This window comes from Amblyomma mixtum, chromosome 8, assembly GCF_055824585.1.
Source record: "Amblyomma mixtum isolate Tamu chromosome 8, ASM5582458v1, whole genome shotgun sequence".
NCBI lineage: Eukaryota > Metazoa > Arthropoda > Arachnida > Ixodida > Ixodidae > Amblyomma > Amblyomma mixtum.
Window position 1 is genome coordinate 66,367,952 of NC_143019.1, and position 25,054 is coordinate 66,393,005.

General features: G+C 49.0%; 1 protein-coding gene across 1 annotated transcript; it reads right to left on the bottom strand.

Annotated features, from left to right (window-relative positions):
• Window positions 1-722: 722 nt before the first annotated feature.
• LOC149332798 (xaa-Arg dipeptidase-like) lies at window positions 723-24,794 on the bottom strand. Its single transcript, XM_089558374.1, has 7 exons — window positions 24,069-24,794; window positions 17,358-17,503; window positions 10,015-10,164; window positions 8,909-9,050; window positions 7,334-7,576; window positions 4,070-4,411; window positions 723-1,406 (listed from the first exon to the last, which is right to left on the bottom strand). The coding sequence occupies exons 1-6, from the start codon at window positions 24,298-24,300 to the stop codon at window positions 4,080-4,082; spliced, it is 1,245 nt and encodes a 414-aa protein (XP_089414500.1). The 5' UTR covers window positions 24,301-24,794; the 3' UTR covers window positions 723-1,406; window positions 4,070-4,079.
• Between the last annotated feature and the right edge of the window lie 260 nt (window positions 24,795-25,054).

Below are 25,054 nucleotides of genomic sequence, written 5' to 3' on the forward strand. Positions count from 1 at the left end.
GACTAGCGATTTTGTTTTTATGAATTTAATGGTGAATATGACAAGCTTTACCCGAATGTTTTTGTTCTTGAAGGAAGAAAACTATGAAAATAGATGAAAATGTTAAAGCTGGCACAACAGCTACAGCTTGTTGCTGCTTTGGCTACGCGGATAGTTAGGCTTAACTGCTCGAAAATCGCTGAATTATCTCAACAACATGGGCTAGTTGTCACTTAAACCTCAGCGTATGAGAGTACGCAAATTAAGAGCGAGTGCCTTCATTTAGAGCGAAAAATGGCGCCGAAGAATGCTGCGGCGATGCTGCATTTGGTCCGAAGCGGCCGTGCAGGGCGCCGCCATGTTTGTTTACGAGCGAGCGCTAACTCTCTTTGCAACGCTAAAGAGATTCCGTAAAGTGCTAGCAGCCCGGTAATGGGCGCGCATGCGCAGATGTCGCCAGCCGAGCCCAGTAAACGGTAACGTAGACATGGTAACGATATGCTATAACTCTCTATTGTCTGCTCCGATCGGCCGTTATGCCCCATCGACGTTAAGGCGAGCTCCCCTAGCTCCCAAAGGGAGCGTCAATACCATTCTTCCCTTCACCTTCAAAACACGGAACAATATAAAGACGCCACAGAGCGCTTTCTGGTGCCTTCCTATCCGTCCGTGTACATTTTTAGGGCAAAGGTACTACTTTACTAGCAATGCTGAAAAACCCGGGGTATGTGTGAAGCCTCAACCTTTGACGCAGCGCCAGCGGCGGAGGCCTTGCGCAGCTGCTCCGTCAACGAGCGGAGCGGGTGAATTTTCGGGCCTTTTTAAACGCCAGCACACTTTCTTACGAGTTAAACAATGTTGCTAGGCCCACTTTACTCTAGGCTAAGCACGATATACGCTTAATAACGGACCAGGCGAATGCGACAGGAACCGAAGAGGTTTATTTCCCTTAGCCAAGAAATACCAAAAGCATAATGCTTGATTATTTGTGATGTAGGGAAAGGGAAGGGACCTAAGGGTGACCAAAATACCTTCTAGAAGTTGGGAACTTTGTAAGTATCGCATTTTGGCCACGGCCGCGCAGAAAAACCTGCATTTCATGCTCCTTACGGACTCGAAAAAAACTCTTCTTGAGTGTACAAACATGACTGCTTGCAAGCACGCGTGGTAGCAAGGCGTAGCTTGGGAGACGGTTCATCATCTTCGTTTCGTATGGTCGTGTTAACCACAGTTTAAAACGCAAACGAGGGGGGCCGCATTTTCAGCGATTCGCCGCTTTTTCCAGTCTTCCGCGAAATGAAGGTGTTGTTTCCCGTGGATACAGGCGTTTTCCAAAAGGTTGCTGCCCTCTTGGAAACTGCAGGTCTTCCTCAGGGCAGCATCAGGACGGCGTCTCCTCTAGGCGACAAGAGCCGTGGTTTGACAGCCTGAGAGAAAAATAGCGATACGAGAATATTACATCCGCCACAGACTAATCTGGGAGGGCGGACCGGCATGCTCTCGTGCCTTGCAATTTATGCCGAATGCGACAACAGGACAGGCGTCTTGGACTTCTGCTTGCTAGCGGCTAAGTGGCACGCATAGTCGCGTCTGCTCTCCAGACCGTCCGCATAGGCCTTAACCTCTCTAGCCCGCTAAGGCTCATCCAAAAGCAAGCTGGCTGGGCGGCCAGGCTCGATCATAGCCAAAACCCCACCCCTCAGTTTACATCCGCTTTTCCACCCAGGCCGCCAGCAAGCACGGGCAAAATACGTCCGGGACTAATACGGGCAAAACGCAGAGCTCTTCTACTTAGACGCAGCAACGTCAGAGTTCGGGTACACGGTGGCGGCTCTAACCTGTCAACAACAACAACTTGTCGCTGTCCCGACCGTCAATACAGAAACGGCGGAGGAGGCGGCCATTGCCGCGGCTGCCACGCACACCGGAGACTTCGGAGGTATCGGTTGCGAACGTTTGCACGCACTGAGAATGGCGGCCGGGTCTTACTGTGCGCGCCACAACCAGGAGACAAAGCCATCCCCGGACATTTGCCGCGGAAAGTGACGAGAGCGCGCTTTTGCTGCAATCGCTTCGCTACCCGGAACCAGAAGTCAAGCGGCAGGGACCGAGATCTTCCCGTGCGCCTGCCGCGGAAGGTGACGACAGCGTGCGGCTGCATACGCTCGCTACGCTGGCCGGAACCCGAAAATACTCTCACCGGCAGCGTGGAGTTCCGTTTAGCCTTCGAGGTGGCATTTCTGTCACCGCCTCCAATTCCCCCATGAGGGAGTTTTCCTCCTCGCCCAACCGGCGCTGTTCCGACGCATGATGGTGATCATGGTCGGCTGCCTCGAGACGCAGGAGAAAGGTTTTCCACATGTCATAGCGCCGCTGCAGTGGCTGTCAAAGATTGATGATGGTTCACCCCTTCGTCTGCCAACCGCCAAGAGCTGCTATCCACACCGATACAGGATTTGAAGCGTTTGCAAAGCTGTTTACAATCCACTCCTAAGCCACATTTCTAATCCACATTTCTATAGCAATCCGCCAAACAGCCTTTATTAAATATAAAGTATAAGTACAGGGACGCGTTCCTTCTGAGCGAGCGTGGCTGCAATAGTGTATATTACTAGACCGGTTGTGGGTATGGCAGCACCACAAGCCACAAAACTCGGCATTGGTTTCGTGTTCTTTGCACTGGAAATGTCCTACCCACGTTCAGTCCACTTCTGCCTCTTCATTTTCGCTTGAACTTCGCTAGCTCGAGTTCTATCCCGAATGCAGCGGCTGTTATATTTGCACACTGTTATACTTCTGCCTTTTAACGGTACCGCTATCATTTCCCCTACACAGCTCGCAGCGCTGTCCACAATTTTAATGTCGTCACACCAAAACCACACCACCTAATGTGAAGAAACTCCCTGACTGGTCGATACAGTGATGGCATCACAGGCGTCACATGACCTCCATGAGCCAATCATAGCGTGCCGCCGCGTTTGAAAACCCATCAACACGGGAGGAGCGGGAAGCCGCGACGGCATCGACATCACTGCTGGAGAGGAAAAGCATAGCAGGGGGCGTCGAGTGTCAGCTGGGCGGATAAAGCAATAAAAAAAAATAAACACTCATTTGCCGCCACCGGGATTCGAGCCCGCTGCGGTGCGCTGTCACCTGGCACGTTTAAGTGTCAGTTGTTGTTGTTACTGTTGTTGCATTAGTGACATGTTGCGCGCGGTGCTTTGGATATCATCGTCTTCATCAGCTTCCATACCTGCTCAATGGATCCGAACACACCGCTATAGCTGCGCTCTCAAGACTTAAGCGGCCTTAGAATTTTGCTCAGCCCCCCTGTATCTTCTTCAAGGTTCCTTAAGGTCAGAATTGTTAGGACATTCGTCTAAAATAACTACGTATGTTGTCAATGTCCGTTTGCTCAAAGAACAACGCTCTCCAGAGTAGCTTGCGATAGAGCTGTTTGGTTGACGTTGTCCTGGGAAGCCAGCTTGAACACATTCTTGACAAGAGAACAAGTCGAGACTAACAGAAAGATGCAACATGTCATTGGCCCTGCGCCAACGGTGTGCGCGTATTTCTGCCTTTCTGTCTGTCTCCTCTTGTTCACCATCAAGAATACACGCAAGCTGACTCCCTAACAAAACATTCCTTACAAAAAAGTTTTATACAGTCTATAGAGTGTCTATAGACTTCTGTCTATAAAGTCTATAGACTGTCTATAGACAAGTCCTAGAGGACAGTCTATAGGCAATACAAATTCCATAGACAGTCTATAGACAATCTATAGATTTATGGCCATACACTTTTAGTAGACTTTTGTCTATAGATAGTCTATAAATTATTAACAGACAAAAAGCAATATCTATAGGAAGCGAATAGAGTCAATAAGAAGTCTACAGACTGTCTATAGACCATTTTTATAAGGGCATGACTGTATTGGTGGTTTTTGAGGGTAGGAAATGGCGCAGTAAACGTCTCACTTCTCAGTGGACACCTCAACCGCGCCGCGAAGCTAGGTAGAAAAGTAGGAGTGAAAGAAGAGAGAGAAAAAGCTGCCGTAATAGAAGGAAGGTTCTGGTATAATTTCGACTACCTGGGGATCTTTAACGTGCACCGACATTGCACTGAGCCACCATGGCGGGTGCACGTCGGCGTGCTTTCCACTCGGCAAACTCCGCCTTCACTTGTGACACGAACGCCGGGTCGGTGAACAGGTCGAGTGCCGTGAGCGCCAGCATCTTCGCCACGCGCAGCGTCGGCGGCTGGGCCTCGGCCGAGTTGGAGGCCTCTGCGAACGCCAGCGTGTGGTTCTTGCCACCGGCTCGGATGCGGTACATGGGGTGGATGGTGGGCACTTCGTACGACACATTGCCGGCGTCCGTGGACGCGCCACATGGCTCTATGGACGACAGATCATCGTCGGTGAACTCGACTCCTGCGTTGAGAGTAAGTAATGCGCCTGAATATACGCTGCAGAGGACGCCGAACTCCACGGCACACAAAGACAGTCCGCTGCTACGCCCCACAGAGATACTTTATGGTGCAAAAGTGTCATGCTTCGCGTTGTCTGCTCTCCTCTCTTTTTGCTCTTCCCTTCATATCATCCCGTTATCCCCTTGCCGCTCATTCAGTGTAGCCAGTGGGAAACGTCTGGTTAACGTACCTGTCGTTCTTTATCTGCTGTCTATCTCTCTCAACTCTACCCCAACAGCCCTAGCAGACAGTCTGCAAACGGGACACCAACGGGACACCGTCGTATTGCATCCGCCACAATTCAGTCACTGAGTCCAGAACACGGTGTAAGAATATAAATTATTCGTACACCGTGGTTCAGAACAAGAATTCTGCGGACCAAGTGTTACCTGATGCTTTGTGTTTCTGTTAAAAGCACACTGGTACAGGTGTAAAAAGAGTGAAATGCTTTTGGTTCCCATTGCCGGCAAATTCAGGCGAAGCATCGTCCGGAAACTTCATCCTATATGAAACGGAACTTACCCAAAACTTTCCAACATCCGTCAGAGCGATAGCCACAAGGAAAAAAAACTTAACCCCTATATCCTTGAGCGGGATTCGAACCAGCCCCGGCGCGAATAGAGCAGCTTCGTTTTCTGATGCCTTAGGACGTATTCCAACCGACGATCCCCAGCAGCTCTCTGAATCCGAGAAGATATCCGTCGCAGTCCAATCACAACTCGGGATCTGAATGCAAATCGCCCATTTAAACACGCTCATTGGTCTTGCGGAGCCAGAAAACTTGCTCCCGATCGCCGATTGGAATACGTCCTTAGGCCACTGGGCCTTCGGTCCATCATCTTGCGTTATTTAATTCACAGGCTGGTGTGGCCACAAGAGCCACACGAACCGGTGAACAGCACAAGCTGACTGATCGGGCCAGGCTGGAGCGGAAGGCCAGAGGGGCTCTGGGCACATAGACTTAATGAAGAGCCTTTCCGGCAAAGTTTTTAGCTTTTCTAATAAATGCGGTTTATGTTCTCTCTCAGCCACCGCCGCAGCCTCTCGCTCTGTGTGTTATTGTTGTTGTTGTACTCTAAATAATGGCGCGTACCCACTGCGGGGGATTGGCCAAGACACAGGCGGCGACTTACAGGTGCTCAGAATGTTAAACAATGAAATAAATGAGGGAAAAAAGTAATGGTATTAATGATAATAATAATAATTAGGAAATATATGAAAGAAATTCAGATGTGTAAATTGAAATAAGCTAAACAATTACTGTGAGATGGGTGACTGAAATAGGGAACGGGGCTATACATGCCATGATTGGAAAGCTTTCGTTGCAGAGAGCTAATGACCATGAGGAAGAGCTTAGGACGGCAGCCGTTTAGTGCCTGTAAGGAAAGTTTGAATGGCGGAGAGCACATTCCAGTTACTCTTTATAGCAGGTAGCGTGACGCGCTACGCGTTCTCACGTCGTCGTCTTCATTTCTCGTTCGTTCTGCGCATTCAAATGCTTGGCGGCAGTAGGCATGCACTTTAAGCCGGTTGAGTAAGAGCTAGAATGCTCGACGGTATGCGACCAATGATAAGCTTAGGTAGCCGCACAACAAGGCGAGAAGGCGGCCGAACGCGTCGCTAAACCCGACGAAGAGCGGGGGGCGCGCCACGGCTCGTCAAACAGCGAAAGCAGCGACCGAGGATTGCTCAGCCGGTGCCCACAACGAACGGCAACCCTTACAAAAAAAGTTTAGACAGTCTATAGAGTGTCTATAGATTGGTTTATTGGGATTTAACGTGCCGAAGCAACTCAGGCTATGAGGGACGCCGTAGTGAAGGGCTCCGGAAATTTAGACCACCTGGGGTTCTTTAACGTGCACTGCCATCACAGTACACGGGCCTCTAGAATTTCGCCTCCATCAAAATTCGACCGCCGCGGCAGGGATCGAACCCGCGTCTTTCGGGTCAGCAGTCGAGCGCCGTAACCACCGAGCCACCGCGGCGGGGCAGAGTGTCTATAGACTTCTGTCTATAAAGTCTATAGACTGTCTATACACAAATCCGAAAAAACAGTCTATAGGCAATACAAATGCCATAGACAGTCTATAGACAATCTATAGATTTATGGCCATACACTTTTAGTAGACTTTTGTCTATAGACAATCTATAGACTATGAATAGGCAAAAAGCAATATCTATATGAAGTCAATAGAGTCAATAAGAAGTCTATAGACTGTCTACAGACCATTTTTATAAGGGAAAGAGGCTCGACGCGGCGGCACTAAAGCGCCAAATGCGGCGAAGGAGTGTCAGCGCGCGGTCCAGCCAAAAAAGGCGGCTGACAGCGAAGCTCCTTGAGCCTTGAAATCAGCCAGGGACCACACGCTCCGCCTAGATTCAAGGACAGAAGCGAGCGAAGACACGGGCATTTTCAGCAGTCCAAGGCCTGGGCGAATGCACTGTGCGATTACACCATATATGAGCCATCCTGAAGACGTGCTACTTCTTTCCTGCAATGCATTTACTACATCCGATTAGCATCGAGAAAAAGATAAGCTACTATACGTTTTTCTTCAATTTTGCACTTTAAATTTGTCGTTCTCACAGTAGGTTGGTTGGTTTATTGGGGTTTAACGTCCCAAAGCGACTCATGCTATGAGGGACGCCGTAGTGAAGGGCTCCGGAAATTTCCACCACCTGGGGTTCTCACAGTAATACCTGCTTGGTCTTGGCCAAAAGAGGCAGAACTTCTTATTTTCTTCCTTAACAGTAGGGAGCGAGAACTCAGCAGAAAAGGACATGGCGATGTCAATAAAGTGTAATTTGTCCCGAATCTCTACTCCGTGCTTCCAGTAGAAGGAATAATAAAGATGCTTCAGAAGACGTAAGGGGAAAGACTTGCCGAAAGCTATCCCGTGCTTCCTGTAAGTTTTTGTCAGAGCCATGTTGTGGATGACGTCCTTGTACATCAGGCTTTTCTCCATCGTCATGGTACAGCCCGTGGCTTGCGCCGCGGCCGAGAAGCATCCCTCGACCCTGGTGATCAGCTCCCTCAGATCATCCACCGTCTCTCCTCGGATGTGGTATAATATCTCGCTTGTATCGGCGATGATGCTGGAATACTTACCCGATTCTGTAAAGATACCTGCAACGAATAACGCGCGCGTATCAGTGGGCACTTGACCAGAGAGGGACTTGTAGCAGTTCGAGCAAAACTGTGGGCATCTCCATCACCAATAAGAATATCTCTGTTTCCGAGGAGCACACCACTTCTCGACATGGTCCACCTCGCAGCGTCGGTGCAAATGCACCACCAGGACACTTGTATTTGAATTCCGTCGTAGAAGAACGAGGATGGCCGTTGAGCGATGCCAACGGAGGAGTGCATTGATGGCCTCTTCAAGCAACGAGTGCTACGTGCCTAAGTTCCTTCGCCTTGGAATTAGGATTCAGCCATAAGTACAAGTGCGCGAGAACCTGTCTGTATAACATTCTGATCATTAAGCAAACGCCGCGACATCGCTCTCCTAACACTATTTCACAAATATGTGCACTCTAATAGAACTAGTTCATTTCGCCTCGATGTCCCACCCCGCAAGTCTAAAAGATTATATAATCAGCTCAGTTTCGCAAGGATATATGGTGATACATACGCTTTCAATTCATCTGAACTACCAAGAGCCATCAGATTATGAAATGACCTACCGGACAACATCGCTTCCGTATCTAATCTCGATTCCTGCCATACCCAACTCATCACACATTTCATAGAAACCATCATTTAGCACGCCTCCGTCGAAATCTTTCTTTATTTCTTATTTTTTGCACTTTACTTTGCTGCTACTAGCGTGCCTTTTTGATGTTTTCTTACTTATGTTTGCCTATTATGTTTCCGTGTTTGTCCTAATCACGTTATGTTACTCATTGTTACAACGTTCCGCGAGCACATTATCCTTCATTGTGGTGCTTTAATTTGTGTCGCGTATTCTTTTTTTTCCTCTTGTTATTTCCGCGTTGTTTTTACTTTTCTAATTTGTTGATATATTGTTTATCATGACTGTATGTTTCCCTTTTGTTTCATTTGTTATTAATGCACCGTATTGTCGATTTATTTTTATCATCATCGTATGTTTTCCCATTTGTTTCCTTTCGCTATTAATGTACTGTATAGTATTTTTTCGCCCCCCTTACAGAATGCCCAATGGGCCTGTAAGGCATTTCAAATAAATAAATAAAGGTAATGCATGGACGCTGGCAGGCATCATAGAGAAAAGTGAGGCACTCCAGGGAAGCAAGACATTCAATCTTTCACCTCAATGTAACGTCTTCACATTCTATCAGTTAAGTTACAGCCCAAGAACGACCATTCCCAGGACGCCCTTCTTACAGCTGACGTGTGCAAGGCCAACAAATTTATTAGCTGAGCGTAACGAGGCCGTGTTCGCTCTAACAAGCAGCATATGGCCACCGCACGCACCATGGACTCGGCAAGCAGGTTTCATCTGCTGTCGGAAGAGTGAGACGTTCACGTAGGAGGCTACGGCAGCGTCCAAGGCGTTCACGCCTTCCCAGGGACACGCACCTGCGTGCGCCGCCTTGCCTCGGTACCGCACGGTGATCTGCGAACAAAAGGCTACTAATTTTACACAGCCTCGATTTCTAATCGTTAGCGACGATTAGCGACAACGACGATACAATTAGCGACAACGACATTAAAGGTGCACTGAAGAGGAATCTTAACTCGTCTCTTTGCCGCGGGAACTCGATCTACACGTTCCGAGCATTCTTAGAAACTGCGACTTATTGCCCTGTGTGGCCGATTTCCCTAATTAAATCGAATAAACGTGCGGCTCCCGCCTTTTTTTTTTTTTGAACTCTCCCCGTACGGTGGGCGGAGTCGACCAACGCGTGGAGTGCCTTTCAGCCAGCTCCGTGGAGGCTTTGCTTTCGCTTTATTTTGTTTTTTAGGCTTCCGTGAATAAATAGTTTCATTCGCAGAGAATATAGCCGCGAAATAAGCCCGCAGAAATAAAAATACGCACTGACTATTTGCTTCTACGGATTACTACGTATTACTCAGCCGATGGCAGAGCGGCAAGCCGCCAAGGGACTGGGTGAAAGGCACTCCACGCGTTGGTCGACTCCGCCCACCGCACGGGGAGAATTAAAAAAATGGAGGGAGCCGGACGTTAATTCGATTTAATTAGGGAAATCGGCCCCACAGGGCAATAAATCGAAGTTTCTGAGAATGCTCGGAACGTGTAGACTGAGTTCCCGTCGCAAAAAGACGAGTTAAGATTCCTCTTCACTGCACCTTTAAAATCGCATAATCTCAAAAGCCAGAATTAATTATTAATCAAAACACTGCAGACGTGGACCACGTTCATCGATCAGGGTTGACCACTGGGAACATTTAGAGTCAGTATCGACTAACTACGGCTAAAAAAAACCTCAACGCAAACTCCGAGAAAAGTTCTTCCCTCAGCTGCCACTGTAAACAATGTCAATCTTGGCTAAGATGCGGTAAGGGCGGTGCAAGAGAAGAAGGTCCTCTTGCAGTGGAGGCGAGGCACGCCAACAAACCTTTTGCGAAGCGTTGAAGCCAGCCCTTAGGGAGTCCTGGTGTATTGGGTGAACCATCATGGCGACGTCGATGTCCTTGAACGCCCCCTTCTGCAGCAGCAGTTCCTTGCCGCAGTGGCTCTCTTCTGCCGGAGTGCCGAGAACGACAAGCTGCGAGAAGACAAAAAAAAAATGTTACACGTCGGTCGTCTCTGGGTAACACAAATAACAAAATAAAGAAGTACCCACACTTAAGACTGCCTACGTGTGAGAAGGTGTAAGCCCGCCGCTCACTTTGTGAACGCAGTTCCCACGCGCTGCTGCCTGATGTAACCTGATGCCACGCAGCTGGCAGTTCTACCTCTGCATCGCTCTACGTAGCCGTAGCCACCGCCGCGACACAGGCGCACCCCTCCTGACCTGCGCGTTTAAGTTCGTGAAGGCAGTCGCCGCCGTACCGCGGCGCGCGCTCCGCCTTAAGAATATGACGCGATAGCTAAAGGGCTAATGTCCCTGTATGCTGAATTGGTCTTTACCTACTTAACATTCATAGATCCGTGCGACTCCTCACACTATACTCCTGACGCAGCTAGTGGAGCAGCGATTATGCGGTGCACCAATGCCCTGGGATGGCCAGTGTTGCCACCGGTGGAAGTTGTGCGATCCAGATTTCTCTTCCGAGAAATCTCGGGCGACTAATCATTCATTTAACCGCCGCCTGCCAGGTTGCTTGAGGACGTCATCTTTTAACGTCATCGAGTGTCGGTCAGCACATACACAGACGGGTTTTCGCTCCACAGGGCAAGCAAGGCTTACGCCTTAAAACGGTTGACGAACCATGCTGACAGCGCAACACATACGCCACAGCACTGCCGTAAAAAAAAATGGCATGCACAATCTACACTCAAGTTTTGGCTGGAAGATGCCAGCAAGCACACTGACGCAGTAAAAAAAGCTACAGGTGGATACCGAAACGATACGGTGAAAAACACGTAGATCTTCCGTAGAGATGCATTCATATCCTTACGCGACTACACCAATCAGTTTAACTGGAAAGGAGGATCTATCCGCCACCAGACAAAAAGCTCGACAAAAGCCAGGAGGTAACGTGGCGTCGGCTCCAGACGCGAGCCTTCTTTAGCCCGTCGAGACTAGCACACATGTACCCGACACAATACAATCCGACTTGCAAACAAGACCACTTGCAAAATAAGACCACATTCTAGCTGCAAAAAGGAGCCACCACCGGCGGACCTACTACCAGTTCCTTCTCAAGAGCGGTGGGAGCAGACCGGTCGACGCAAGTCTGGCCCACTGAGAGGGCTCACAAGGTCGCCGAGAGCCATGGGCTCGAAACCACCTAGTATAATGCCCACTAGGGCTTAGTGCTGGCAATAAACGTTTTCCAATCTAATCCTTACCAGGTTAATTACACCGCAAAATCAACGAATAGTGCAGAGCAGCGATTGTACACGGTTGGCTGCGAACGCTAATCAGAAATTAACCATTTAAATATATATATATATATATATATATATATATATATATATATATATATATATATATATATATACTGCCTACTGATTATCAGTATTACATCAAACATTGCGATTATCCCCATCGGTAGCCATGGCCACGTACACAGCAGAACTTAGGCTAACATGGAGCCCCCGGAAATGCTCCTGCCATATGTAAGCCTGTGTAAGCCCTTACCACTTTTTTTTTTTACAGGAAACGCTACTCTGGCTTCCCTTTTTCCGATGACCATTTTGTATATGAGGCCCCATCATTCAACCACCCCCCGAATATGTGCCCATAAATACGCTCTTGTAGTAAGCAATGCATATGAGAGAGCGATAGATTTAAAGACGACCGTAGTACGACAAACACTCAAATGTGTCGAACAGAGTGCAAGGCGCTCAGAGCACGGCGAAAGGAGTGCAAGACACTCGGAGTATACGACGAATGGATTAAAAGACGAAGCATCAGGCGCTTGTAGCATCACAAACGGAGATAGACGCTCCGAGTATGACGAATGGAGGAACAGACGATTAGAGCATGATAAACAGAGTAAAGAACAGTCACACAGCCGCGCAAAAATCCATAATCCACTACATTAACTGTTAGCTTTGTGCCCTGGGATACCCTGTAGCGTTCGCGGTCAAGCTGCTTGCGTTCACTCTCCCCAAGAACGGCGCTCTAAGCAAGTTTAAGTCCTTTCTGACGAAAAGTTAGTCCTTTCGGGGACGAAATACACTGCCAAAACCGTTATTTCTTTTCGAGACTAAATGTACAGAGTCTAACCGTTAGTCTGTCTGCCGCGGATCATCCCTCAGAGCATAACAGCCCATCCGAAGCGAGCAACCTAGGGATGCTCATCCAGAGAGAGCAACTGCTGGAAGAAGAAAAAAAAAACTTTTTATGTTCGTGGTGTGAATCAAACCACTGCCTACTCGATGATTTGGAGCCCGGTGCACTATCCACAAGACCGTCGCTACTTCTTTTTGTTTCCGTTTATTTATCGTTGGACCATAGCTACAGCCGATCGAGCCTTCCGAATAAGTGGGCAAATGAGTCGCGCTTTATCGAACGTATTTTTTAACTGTGCAGTGTGTGGCTGTTTTGCTGTCATACGCTCTGGCAGCAGGCTTTGATAAGCCTTAGGACATAGACATCTCGTTCTGCGTGGTTCAGCCGTGTGCGCACTGACGCACAGTGCTTCGCAGCCGGCGCTGCCGTGACCCTGGCGACTCTCACTCGATGCTCGCTGGCGCCGTACCCTTGCCGCCGACACAGGTGATTCTTTCCTCCGAGCACAGCGGCTGGAGTGCACAGTTCCGTGACAGTGACCGGCTGCTAGTCACTTAAGCACCGCTCTGCTGCCGGCCAGTACAAAGGCATACACTTACAGCGATAAAATTCCCCAGAACTCATACCTTTCGAGAAGCGTCACACACTGTCGCCGCAATCTCAGACGCCGATAGCTCCAATGCTACTAATCTTTCTTAAAGCACTAGTCTTGGCCTCCGCACGGAGAGCAACGGTGCTCTTGTTCAAGAAAAACCTTATTTCATTATTTCTTTCACTTGTTGCGTACGAACGCGGACTTTGATGACAGAAAACAACGTTTTTAGATCCCTTTCAGTTTGAAAGCTGCGGAGCGCGGATTGTCGCCCTTCCGTTTCCTTCCGTGCGGTGGCGCTCGCCACGCAGTTTGCCCGACCAGCGTGGCCCTTCGCGTCTACGCCATGGTCACCGCCGCCTGATTTGGAGCAGCCAGCAGATATCAGCATGGAAGATATCAGCTGTCCTGTGCCAGTTGTTGGCAGTGACGCTTTTCTTACAGTATAAAAAAGCTTCAAGCAAGGGTGCTTAAAGCATCCCACCAAAAAGATGCTAGAGTTTACCAACATTGTAAACAAAGCAATCCCGATTTCTTTGAAGGAAGGTCCCGTTTTTGAAAGGGACGTTTTTTGGGAGCTGCTAGACGAGCTTGAATTGCAAAACCTTGTTCGGCTTGGATGTGCAGAGCATATGGCCACTTTTACATGCCAAGTGCTGCATTTTGTCATAGTGACACGCGTCCACTTCTAGGCGAGAGACGTGAACCGTCGGCTAGAGAACAGAGAAATATTGTCATTGCAAATAAAAAAGCTCGCCTTCAAGTAGCCATTCCCTCCGTGCTTCCGACTTAGTGTGTCTGCATTTAATGCTTGTCTGTGTTCAATGAAATTAACATTCTAAAAATGAAAGTGCAGTACGCTGCTCCTGTCTGTGCTATCATTGCAAATAAAAAGCTCTTCTATAGTTATTCCCTCCCTGCATCCAGCTAAGTGTGTCTGCATTTATACTTGTGTTCTCTGAAATTGGAATTCTAAAGAACGTGCAAAATGCTGCTCGCATGTGCTGTGCTTCGTTGATAATATAGCACGGAATTTCTTGACTGATCTAGAAGCGGAACATCGCTAGTTTTATCCTTTCATTAATGTTTCGTGCATTCTCTCGAAGAAATATTGATAGCTCTACTCCAACATACGCATATCATCAGCGCTAAACGTCGCAAACGTGATGCGATAAAGCGCAATGCAAACGATTGGTTTTTTGCGAACTGGCATCAGCCTGCTCTTTATCTCACCCTTACTAGCCAGGTGAAACATTTCTTTAACCATGAGGCTGAAGTTTCAACGTGACAGCTCCAAAAGTACAGCAAATTTGAGTTCGACGTGTTCGCTCCCAATGTTATCGCGGATGAGAACAGGCTGTCACAGCAACTGCCAAGCGCGAGCGCTCCGGCCATGGAGGAAGAAAAACTAGGAGGGAGCATGACGTCACAATCTTGAAGCCTAGTCATAAAAAATATAATGGAAAGCATCATGGGAAATAGGCCCTCACGTGACAAGGCAGTGGTAGCTCTTAGCCGGATTTCGGTTTCGGTTTCGCTCTCTCGCTGTACGAGCAACTGCGCGACCATCTGCTGGCGTTCACTGACGGCTCCGTGGTGAGCGCAACTCGCTCGCCGCAGCAGCCACCATCCCCGAGCGACGCGTGCGCTGACTGCGGCGCAGTGGAGACATCGGAGCACATGCTCCTTCGCTGTGCTGCTTCTGCAGTGCCGCGTCACGAGATTCTCGCGGCCTGCAGGGCGCTGGGAATCATCCCGGACAGTCTCGAAGCGCTCCTGTGGCCGCGCGGCACTGCGCGCACCCGTGATATTCTAGCCTCTATACCCGTGACAGAACAGTGGTGAGCCTCTATGCGTTCATCGAGCAGGCGGGCTTGACTTTCCGCTCTCTCTTCGCCAGGTAGTGCACGCGTGACACGAACGCTCCGTGGGTGCTACCTCGGACGGTATACGCGGCCGGGCGCCCCACCCCGGCCGCTAGTGCAGTGTGCCGCGCGCGCGATTAGTCCGAGACAGGACGCTACGAGCGCGCGGCTATGTATACATACAGTTTACTTCTTTTTGTAAGTGATTGTGCGCAGTGGCCGGGAGACCCCGCGCAGGGGCAGACGTAAAGCCGCCAGCACTCTCTCTCGACAGCGAGAGAGAGATAAATACTTCACTGCTGCATTTCACGTCGGAACCGCCTATGTGCGCGAGCGTATTCGGCACGACTTGTGCCTCGAGAATAGCGGAGAACGGCGGGCCCATGAGCGGGCCGAAGTCCGCCTGCCCGAGAAATAGAATCTTGCGCAGCGCGCCGGAGCGCTCGTTCAACACGTCCGTCCGCCGTGAGCGCTCTGGAAGCCGCTGCGCCCTTTTTTAGAGGCTCGTTTCTTCGCCTACTCTCGAGTTCTCCGCTTATAGCATGCGCTGAAATAAACGCTCCGTATGTGTGTATAACGACGAAAGGAATTCCTCTCCATTCTCTTTATGAACCACAGTTGAACAGTGACGAGGTCGCGGCCGCACCCTTTGATGAAAAGTTTACCTGCAGTTTTCTACAGTGCACTCAAGAACTCAAGAGTGTAATCAACAGAAGTGTTGAGACGCAGACTCGAGCTCGGTACGCATTCCGCCAAAGCAACACAGGCGCTGCGCTTCTGCGCTACTTCGGAGCACGGACGTTCACTAAAAAGCACCGCTGGCTGGTAGTCTGGTAACTGTGGAGGAGGGCCTATTTCCCATGAGTCAGTGCGCAAAAGGGCCCTCGGCAGCGGCGTCAGAGGAGGATGGCTTGCAGAGGCTGAGCGCACTCTCTCCTAGTTTTTTTACCTCCATGGCTCCGGCGCCTCCGGGCCGACAGCGACAGCAGCGCCGCGTGGTGAGTGGAAGCGGACGGGGGCCGCTTTCTCGGGCGTGCCGCGGGGGAGCTTGCAAACTGAAAGGGATCTAAAAACGTTGGACAGAAAAGGCCACAATTTCATAACCTGCAAACAAGATAGAAGATGTGATGGAAAGCGACTTGCGACCCGCTGCGGTGGCTCAGTGGTTACGGTGCTCGGCTGCTTACCCGAAAGACGCGGGTTCGATCCAGGCCGCGGCGGCCGAATTTCGATGAAGGCGAAATTCTAGAGGCCCGTGTACTGTGCGATGTCAGTGCACGTTAAAGAACCCCAGGTGATCGAAATTTCCGGAGCCCTTCACTACGGCGTCTCTCATAGCCTGGGTTGCTTTGGGGACGTTAAACCCCAATAAACCAATAAAGCAACCAAAGCGACTTGCTGTTGATAGCTATGTGCAAAATTACGTTCATACTGTCGCAGTCCGTAAGACCTGTGCGTGCACTTAACATCAGATGAAAGTTAGCACATGTGGTGTCCACTTCGTTTCGTCTTTGTTTTTGTCCTTGTGGCATCAAAAGTTGGTGACTTAGAAGGGAGCACAGCAAGAGATCAGGAACTTTAAAATGATGTCGTTCGTATCTGTGCTACCGATGGCTAAATATTAAGTCCTTGAAATCTGCACAGGGTTGCCTCGGCCAGCCGTTAGTCATTTTGTAACTATGCATCGCCCGTCGGTCGTCGTTACTCAGTTCAATTCAGTTTTTCCCTGTTTCTGTCCTTAATTTTCCTTGTAGAATCAAACAGAGCGGTAAAAAAAAGGTAATTTTGGTCATTCCTTGGCAGAACAGTTTGGGAGGAAAAGGGTTAAAAATTCAGGGGGGCACTTTGTTCACCTAAACTGCGGTGAGGCTTGTGTCACTGACGTGTGCTTAAGATGTTAAGCTTCGCCTCTAAGAGTGGAACGCGACAACATCTTGCAACGCTGCCAGGGAGTCCACAGAACGCCATCGCCCGTTGGGCTCTACGCCTTTCTCGTCGGTAAATTGGTTTTTGAGGAAAGGAAATGTATCTGTCTCGCATATCTAGGTGGACACCTGAACCTCGCCGTAACAGGAAGGGAGGAAGATGGGAGTGAACGAAGACACCGTGTTCACTAGATGCGCCTTTATTCATTCCAAACCACCGAGCTCGCAAGGCGGAGTGGTTAGCGTCCTCGTCTCACACTCCGCAAACCCTGGTTCGATTCCCCAACTCGACCAATTTCCTATGTGGCTTTATTTATTTATGTGGTCTGACTAGAAAGGTTAATTAGGCTAATTGGCTAATTAAGCAATTAACTAAACTCAGTCTCATTTACTTGGAGCATCACTATACGATCCCTTTAATTGGTTGCCTGGTTACAATTGGCCCCGTTTGAAATTCGCGCAGTGTGACGTCACGACCATTTCGACCAATTGAAAAGCGCGACATTTCTGTCGACAACTCCTGCTTACAACGATCTTCCGCCTTAAAAACTTGCAGAGATCTGTGGCCGCGGCCATGGATGGTGAAAGACAGTGAGCACCACTCGAAGAGGTCATTTCCCGGCTCAGGGCAATGACCTCAACAGTCAATGAAAACAATGATGTTCACCAAACCTTTCCCCTGGCTGCCGGGGTGGTCTTCATAGCTTCCATGGCGGCGACGGCGGCGCCCACGGAAGCCTCAGCGATCAGGTTGTGGCCACAGGCGTGGCCCACGTCTGGAAGCGCGTCGTACTCTGCCATCAGTGCGACGGTGGGACCTGGATGCGAAAGAGAGAGGGAGAGATGCGCCATGGAAGCAGTCTTACTTGTGCCGACTTGGAAACACGAAGAGACGAGATCATATTCAAAAGGCAGTACAAGTTAGTGACCAATGCAAACAACTGTTTTGTTGCACCAAAAGACGAGTGTTTTTGGAACGGCCTTGGTCAAGCAGAACCGAAAAATTCAACAGATTTAAGCAATAGAAAGTCGGGCCAGCAACCAGGATAGTATTTCGTATGCCTTTCTCAAAGAGGTCTAGCCGAAATGCGGCTTACCTTTATAAAAATGATCTATAGAGAGTCTGTAGACTTCTTATTGACTCTGTTGACTTCCTATAGATATTGCTTTGTGTCTTGTGTCTATTCATACTCTCTAGAAAGAAATCTACTAAAAGTTTATGGCCATAAATCTATAGATTGTCTATAGACTGTCTATAGCATTTGTATTGCCTATAGACTGTTCTATAGGATTTGTCTATACACAGTCTATCGACCTTATAGACGGAAGTCTATAGACACTCTATAGACTGTCTAAAACTTTTTGTAAGGGTATGGCGGTGGCCGACGCTAGAAAGTGGGCAAGCGTTCATACGAGCATTCTGAGGAAGGCTGAAGATGCCGGCTGGAGCAACATGCTCCTGCACCTGCGGGAAAAGGGAACAAAGAATAGGGAGCCTTTCCCGGGCTGGTAGCACATTGCGATTAGCAGCTGCATTAGAAGATAATAAACAAAGCTTGTTTGGATCCTCCTGCAGGAGACTCACTTCGCGGGCTTGAGAGCTCTGGAGCGTTAGAATTGCTAGAAAGCTTGTTAAAATTCTTTAAAATGCGTAGTTATCACTCTGAAAGCTGCCAAATACAAATTGCCGCTTGTGCATTGCTTCTATATTTATATATTCATTATCTGAGCAATATTCTTCCAAATTTCGGGAAAAACTTACCCAGTCATCATTGAGGGCAGCGAATTGACGCTTGTGCGCCTTAAATATAATCTTCCTTTAGGCAGGACGCAAAGGAAAAACCTTGAAAGTATGTTTCACTGCGGTAACCGTAAAATAACCCTAAAAATAGGCCGCCTGACATCAACAATAGTTTTATAAAACTGTCATAAAACATGGTTGGCATACATTAATAATTAATACTACTATTAGTCGTTTATACAGTAAGCCACAGCATCGAAATATGTTCAAGAACTTCTTACTGTTTCTTTTATTCTTGCAACACGCAGCAAGTAGGCACCGGAATAATTTTAGCATGCATGACTAAAAGACTATTGCAACCGCCCTCCAGGCTAGCGTTAACCACCAGTGCTCTTAACTGGGCCCGCTGGTCACTCATTTGAAACAACTTGACTAGCGCAATCAGATGAGGACCGGAGAAGACAAGCAACGCTGATGCCACACACTCTTGCCCTTATCTGAATTCGCCAGTCAAGGTACTTCAAATGGCGCCAACCTATCCGTGCACGCAGAGAAAAGTAGCTGTAGAAACCTACACGACTGCCATATTTTTCCAACTGCTCCGCAGCAACAGTCCTTTCCAAACCTCCCTCCCCCCCCCCCCCCCAAAAAAAAAAAGAAAAAAATAGGGCGTCAGTTACAAAACATCTGTCTGTGCTGGTTTTATTACCAAACCAGGACCCAACGAGGGCTCCACTTCGGTTCAAGTGAGACTTTATAGAGATACGGAAGCCCAGTTCGACGTACTAGAAACGGAAGCGCGTGCGTCTACCTAAATTTTTTATGAAAGTAAGGCTCTCGTCAACTCGTACATCGCAACATTCGCACGGTTTAGCGGCTATGTCGCTTGTCTGCAGATCCGAAGGCTGTGGGGTAGAATCCCAGCCATGGCGGCCGCCTTCCGATGTTGGCGAAATGAAAAAAAAAGCGCCCCTGCGCTGTGCTTTGTCAGAGCACGTTAAACGGACACAGTACAAAGTGATGTTGGTCTCCATCGACAGAATGCGGCATCCTAACGACAAAGCGACCAGGGCGATTTCAATTCGAGGGCGCAAAGACTGTGCTTTAGAAGTGTTAATCAACCTCGCTTGTATTCTCTCCAAGAGCTAATAAGTTTGTGTTCCCGTGTTGGAATTTCAATTCCATTGTTCACGTTTCATTTGTAGCTCATTGTGCAGCCCCCGTCAAAAGTATACGGACCGAGGGGTTTGCTTCTTAGTAGTTAAGCGGGGCTCCCTATAGCACAGTCCAAAGCTTGGGAGGATAGAGGACGTGAAACCATTCCTCTTTCGAGAGGTTATGGTCGCTGAGGGTGCATAACGACGCACGCTGAATGCCTCAAATGCGAACCCCTTGGGGGCCGTATACTTCTGACGGGTGCTGCACATGTAAGGCGTATGTACTTTTTGTTGTTCAACTTAAAGGCTACTGCAAATCCGTCACATCACAGCAGTGAGCAAACCTTACCCAAGGGAGCCGCGAAAACGTTTCACTGTTCACATAATGCCCAAGATTAAATGCCACCGCAAATATTACGTGGTAAAACTGGATGAATGTACTCCATTGTGAGCCTAGTCACGTTGCTATTGGGCCGAGTGCACTCTACCGCGCAAGCCGATTCTTTCTCAGAAGCAAAAATTAAGAGAAGAATATGAACATATGTGACTCGTCAGTCTGTGGGACGGAATAAAACAATACTGAATATCACAAGCGCCTGTCTGGCTTCCTCCTTGCGTCGCAGTGTTAACTTGGCGAGTAGTAAAATATATTATGCGAAGCATATTAACGTAGGTTTCGGGCCTTCGCGCGACGCCCGGCGGTGGCCACCATTGACCCTGAAGTGGGGTCACGTGACATGACGTCACGTGATGACGTCACAACGGCTGCAGATGGGGCCTCATATCGCGCCGTCGGACGTCGCCCGGCGGAGGCCTCCACGCTTCGGTTCGCGCCGTCGCGCGCGACGCGGAGGCGGCGCCACCATCGCTGCATCACGTGATATGTGACTTGATATGTGACGTCACATGCTTCGCATCCACTGGGCTTAACCTTGATAAGCCTCCAATTTTTTGATAGTTGCATGAATACGACAATCCATTTCTTTTGGAATACTGAATATGGAAGATTTTATTTCGGTATCTGCTCTGCAAATATCCCCGAAGTTATGTTTCGCATTAGAGTGAAGTCAGTGTCCGACAATTCCAGTGCTAAAGTCATCTTCATTATTTCAAAGCTACTTGCACAAGTCTGGCCACATGTACTCATAGGAAGTATTTTGCAATGTCTTATGAAGCGACTAATTCGTCGCTCACACTTCAACGCAGTAATTACAGAAGCTCCTGAACTTTGCCGAGTGTGTAATACTCCTGCCGCACGGTCAAATGTAGAGTCATTTCCGACGAATGACATTCGTGTTTAGTCACTCACTGAGTGTCACATGATTAACTTCACTGACATTGGCTGCAAATGCACTCGCCACGTAGTGAGTTCGACGAACTCACTGCACTCGGCTGAAAAGCTGTGTAGTACAGTGTGCACGTAAATAGCAAGCTTTCCGGTGCGGCGAGAATTCATGCATAATGCCGGCGTGATGCTAATTTGCGGGAATAGTTCGGGGCAGTGCCTACGTCGCCTATGCGCGCTCACCATCTGTGGACACAGCTGCAGGGCAGTACGCTGTGAGGGCTGCATTTAGCCCGCTTAATGCTCTGTTCGAGGACGCCAGCGAACCAGACTGCCTCTCTTGAGCGAGCTGGTCAGCGCCTAAGGCATGAGCCCCGAAAATGATAGCACAGCATCTATAGCTAATATAGCGTCCCATAGTTAGTAGTGTCTATTCCCAAGGTGAGACTTGCCGTGGAAGACAGGCGCAGCGGCTACGTCTTACAAAAATAGAGGAGGGAGAACGCATACGTGGTACGCTGCTGGAAACAAGTGCATTCCTAATGGCATTTTTCTACGTAGTGTAGCACAGCGTCGCCTCAGTGACACTTCACGAGGCGAAATGCACTAGCTAAATGGGACGCTAAATCTGCCTGTCTGACACCCGAATAACTATATCAGTTCTGGGGAGATTTTAGGTTTATAAGGTTTTTAACGTCCCAAAGCGACTCAGGCTATGAGAGACACCGTAGTGGAGGGCTCCGGAAATTTCAACCACCTGGGGTTCTTAACGTGCACTGACATCGCACAGTACACGGGCCTCTATCCTCCAAAGAAATTCAACTATTGCGGCCGTGATCGAACCCGCGTATTTCGAGTTCTGAGGAGAGAGTTAGTGGCGCGTACACTGGTGAAAAGGCGAACAAAAAGAAAAATGCTTTAGGCAGGTGTGGCGCAATACAAATATCAGGCCCATGAGCAAGGTATACAAAGCAAACGCATGTAAAACTGAGAGCAAATCACAAAACAGGGTGTAAGGCCGCGCCTCGTTTACGGCCTGGTTTGGCATATTTTAATTACATTAGCCTGAGGTCGCCGTGCGCCTCCGGGCTACGCGGAGAATTCTCCGAGCTCCCTGCCCACGCGTCCCACGCAAGCGTACTCAGAAGAGCGGAGCATACGTAAGTCATTGTCGGCTCAACAGCAAACTACATTCGGCGGGTAGATGGAACTTCCAGTTCTGCAGAGGCCAGTAAGGTAGCGCGGCTATGCCTCGAAACCAATGGGGACCAATGACCAACGGGAGGAGTTGCCGCAGCGAAAGCAAAACTGTTTATCCTAATAAAAACGTACAAAATATTGCCTTGCATCTGAAAGTACGCAAGATTATAACAACATCAACCATTCCGTGTTGCCTTACCTTCGGGTTTAGTCACGGGTTGCCTACGCAAACGCTAAGAAACCTTGCGTGTCGCTCTCAACGAATACACTGGGTACGCGTTGCATTTCAAAGCATTCAATGAATTCGCAAAGCGGCATCACCGACTGCGTCGAACATTTTCTCTGCAGCCGTAGCATGTGAAACGGGCCTCAGACCATTCGGCCATCGCCACTCCTTATTTTACGACAACGTGTTTATTACATACATTCAAGTACAAGAACGGTACAAGAACGGGTTATGTACAGAGATTATTTACGAAGCAGCCAGCCAGACGCTACGCTACACTGAGTACGCAATTAGGCACAACTATCGCTCTACTAACTATCGCCCAAATAAACCGCAGCCCTTCGGGATGCAGTTGAGTTGAGCCGCAGGAACAGGATGTAGCGCGTCCAGGACTTGCAGTGCGTTGTGTGCTGCTGGCGTGCGCAGACCAGAAAGCAGAGCACGCATGGCAATCATCAAGGACGTTAGCATTGCAATTACTTGCATATCTTGGCCATGGTCCGGGTCGTGGTATCTGTCTGGGTCAGTCGTAGGCGTTGGACATTAGGAGTGCGGCAAGGCACCTGACAAAGTGGGCGTACAAGAGTTCGCAAGTGGTGGCCAAGTGATATAAGAGGCAGTAGGTGCAGTAGGATTTAGTGCAGTAGGATTTAGTGCAGTAGGATTTAGTGCAGTTGTTGGAGGAGGCAGACAAACTGCAGTGGCGCTCGAGGCCTACCATTCAAAGGTGATTTCTTTCTTTGAGGACCTTCGGCGATGCGAACGCACCTTGCGTGGAATGGTCTCTCAGCATTTCCTTCAGCAATTCTCAGCATTTCCTCCGTTCGGCGCAGTTGACGACAAAAATCACAGAAATGCCACTTCGGTTTCCAGGAACTCAGTTTTCTTGGTCCTGTGATCAGTGCTGAGAGAGTTCGTTCACAGCCCGAGAAGACTGCTGCTGTGGCACAGTCCCCTTAGCCGACCGACAAAATGTCCGTTCGCAGGTTTTTGGGCCTCTGCACCTACTACAGGCGTTTCGTCGAAAACTTTTCAACAGTTGTCGAGCCCCTTACACTACTTACCAGAGATAATGTCCCTTTTGCTTGGCACGAGGATCAAGAGGAAGAGCCTTGAACGGGATACGCAGGCGACTCCAGACTGTACCGATACTCGCCCATTGCCACCGAAATTCATACCGATGCCAGTAATATTGGTCCCGGCGCTATTCTCGTTCAATGATACGATGGCTGACTCACCCACACGCATACTTTGTCTTCGTAGTCTGCTCTTCCATGAGCACGCGGCAAAAAAGTCCTCTTCCCAATTCACAACCCCAAAACGCATGGGGTCAGAGGTCGTGTTACGCCGAGAAGACGCACTACCAGCTGCTGCCTCAACTAACAGTGACATCTTAGAAATACTCACACAATCCAAGTAAACACACGAAAGCCTTACACAATCCGAAGTTCAATAAAGGTGTACACTGAGCAATGTTTTTATGTTTGAACTACAGGCATGCACGTTCTTGTAAAGATTACACTCGCATAAATATCGGTATCGGGCATCGTCCTTGTTCAAATGTGGTTGCACCAAGCACCAATATTCACTCTCCTTGTTTTTTGTATCTTGGTTTGCCCACTCCTTGGCTACACCGAAACAGGAGACCTGCTCTATATTCGCTCCAATAGATCTCTTCCAGGCCGACATCGGTGTTGACGAGCTAGCTACACTACCATGTATTGACCTATATCGAGCTGAAAGAATGAAAAGCAAACTATCCGGTGTGTCTCACCATCGGTTCCTCCCGGAGCTTCGAACTCCGCCTTGAACGCAGTGTCCAAGACGTAGTTTCTCCACACCCTGAAGCCCCGCTGCTCCAGGAACTCGCAGAGGGCGTCGTGGGCCTTGACCTCCTCGAGGGCCAACTCCGGATGCTCCCAGAGAAAGCGACTCAGCTTCCAGAGGTCCTCAGCATTGCTCTCCACCACACCGTCCACCAAAGCAATGAGGTCTTTGACAGACATGACCGTTGTCCTGATGCTTCAGTGAAAATCTCCACAAATTAGGCAGGGGTCGGGAGAATCCAAAGTTCAGTTAAAACCAACAACTTGGTTCCGGTGTTCCTTGCAAACTATTGAAGAGGCTTGTTTGTTGATCGTTATGTCTACAAATACACCTTTCGCGTCTTTGGTCTTTCTTCCAATCTTGTGGTCTCTTGCTTCCGTCGTCGTCCGATCTAAGTGCTTGTGAAGCTGGCAGGAAAGATGCTCATTCGCTAGACGCTACGCTGTCGCTTACTCTGTTCTGAAGTGCTATGCGTTCGTGTGCAGTCGATATGAGTCCTTTGAGAGAGCAGCGCGAGAAAATAATAAAGCACGTGGATCCACGTCATTCCTGCCTTCACCTCTCCTCTCTACGGCCCATTATTCGCTGCCGCACGGCCCTGCTCCACGCACCTGTGTTTCCAGTTTAAAATAACGTCGTCAGCTGGAAACCGGAAAGCTTGGATGGCCGCATCGCACCGAGGTCTGTTACAACCGTGAAGTGCAGAGTTCCACACGTGTCTGTTGTCGTTACATGGAGCTGTAAAAAGCCAACAAGCTACGCTGACCGAAGCCAATAGCTTGGAGGACCGCCCTCCAGTGTAGTTAAAGAAGCGTGAAAGGATTCTCGAAAATGAACAACGATCATTTTCACATTTCAACATCGTTCATTTTCACGCATAGAGCCTATTCTAGAACGTTGTGCATTTTGAAAAGGCATATTAACAGTTTGGGC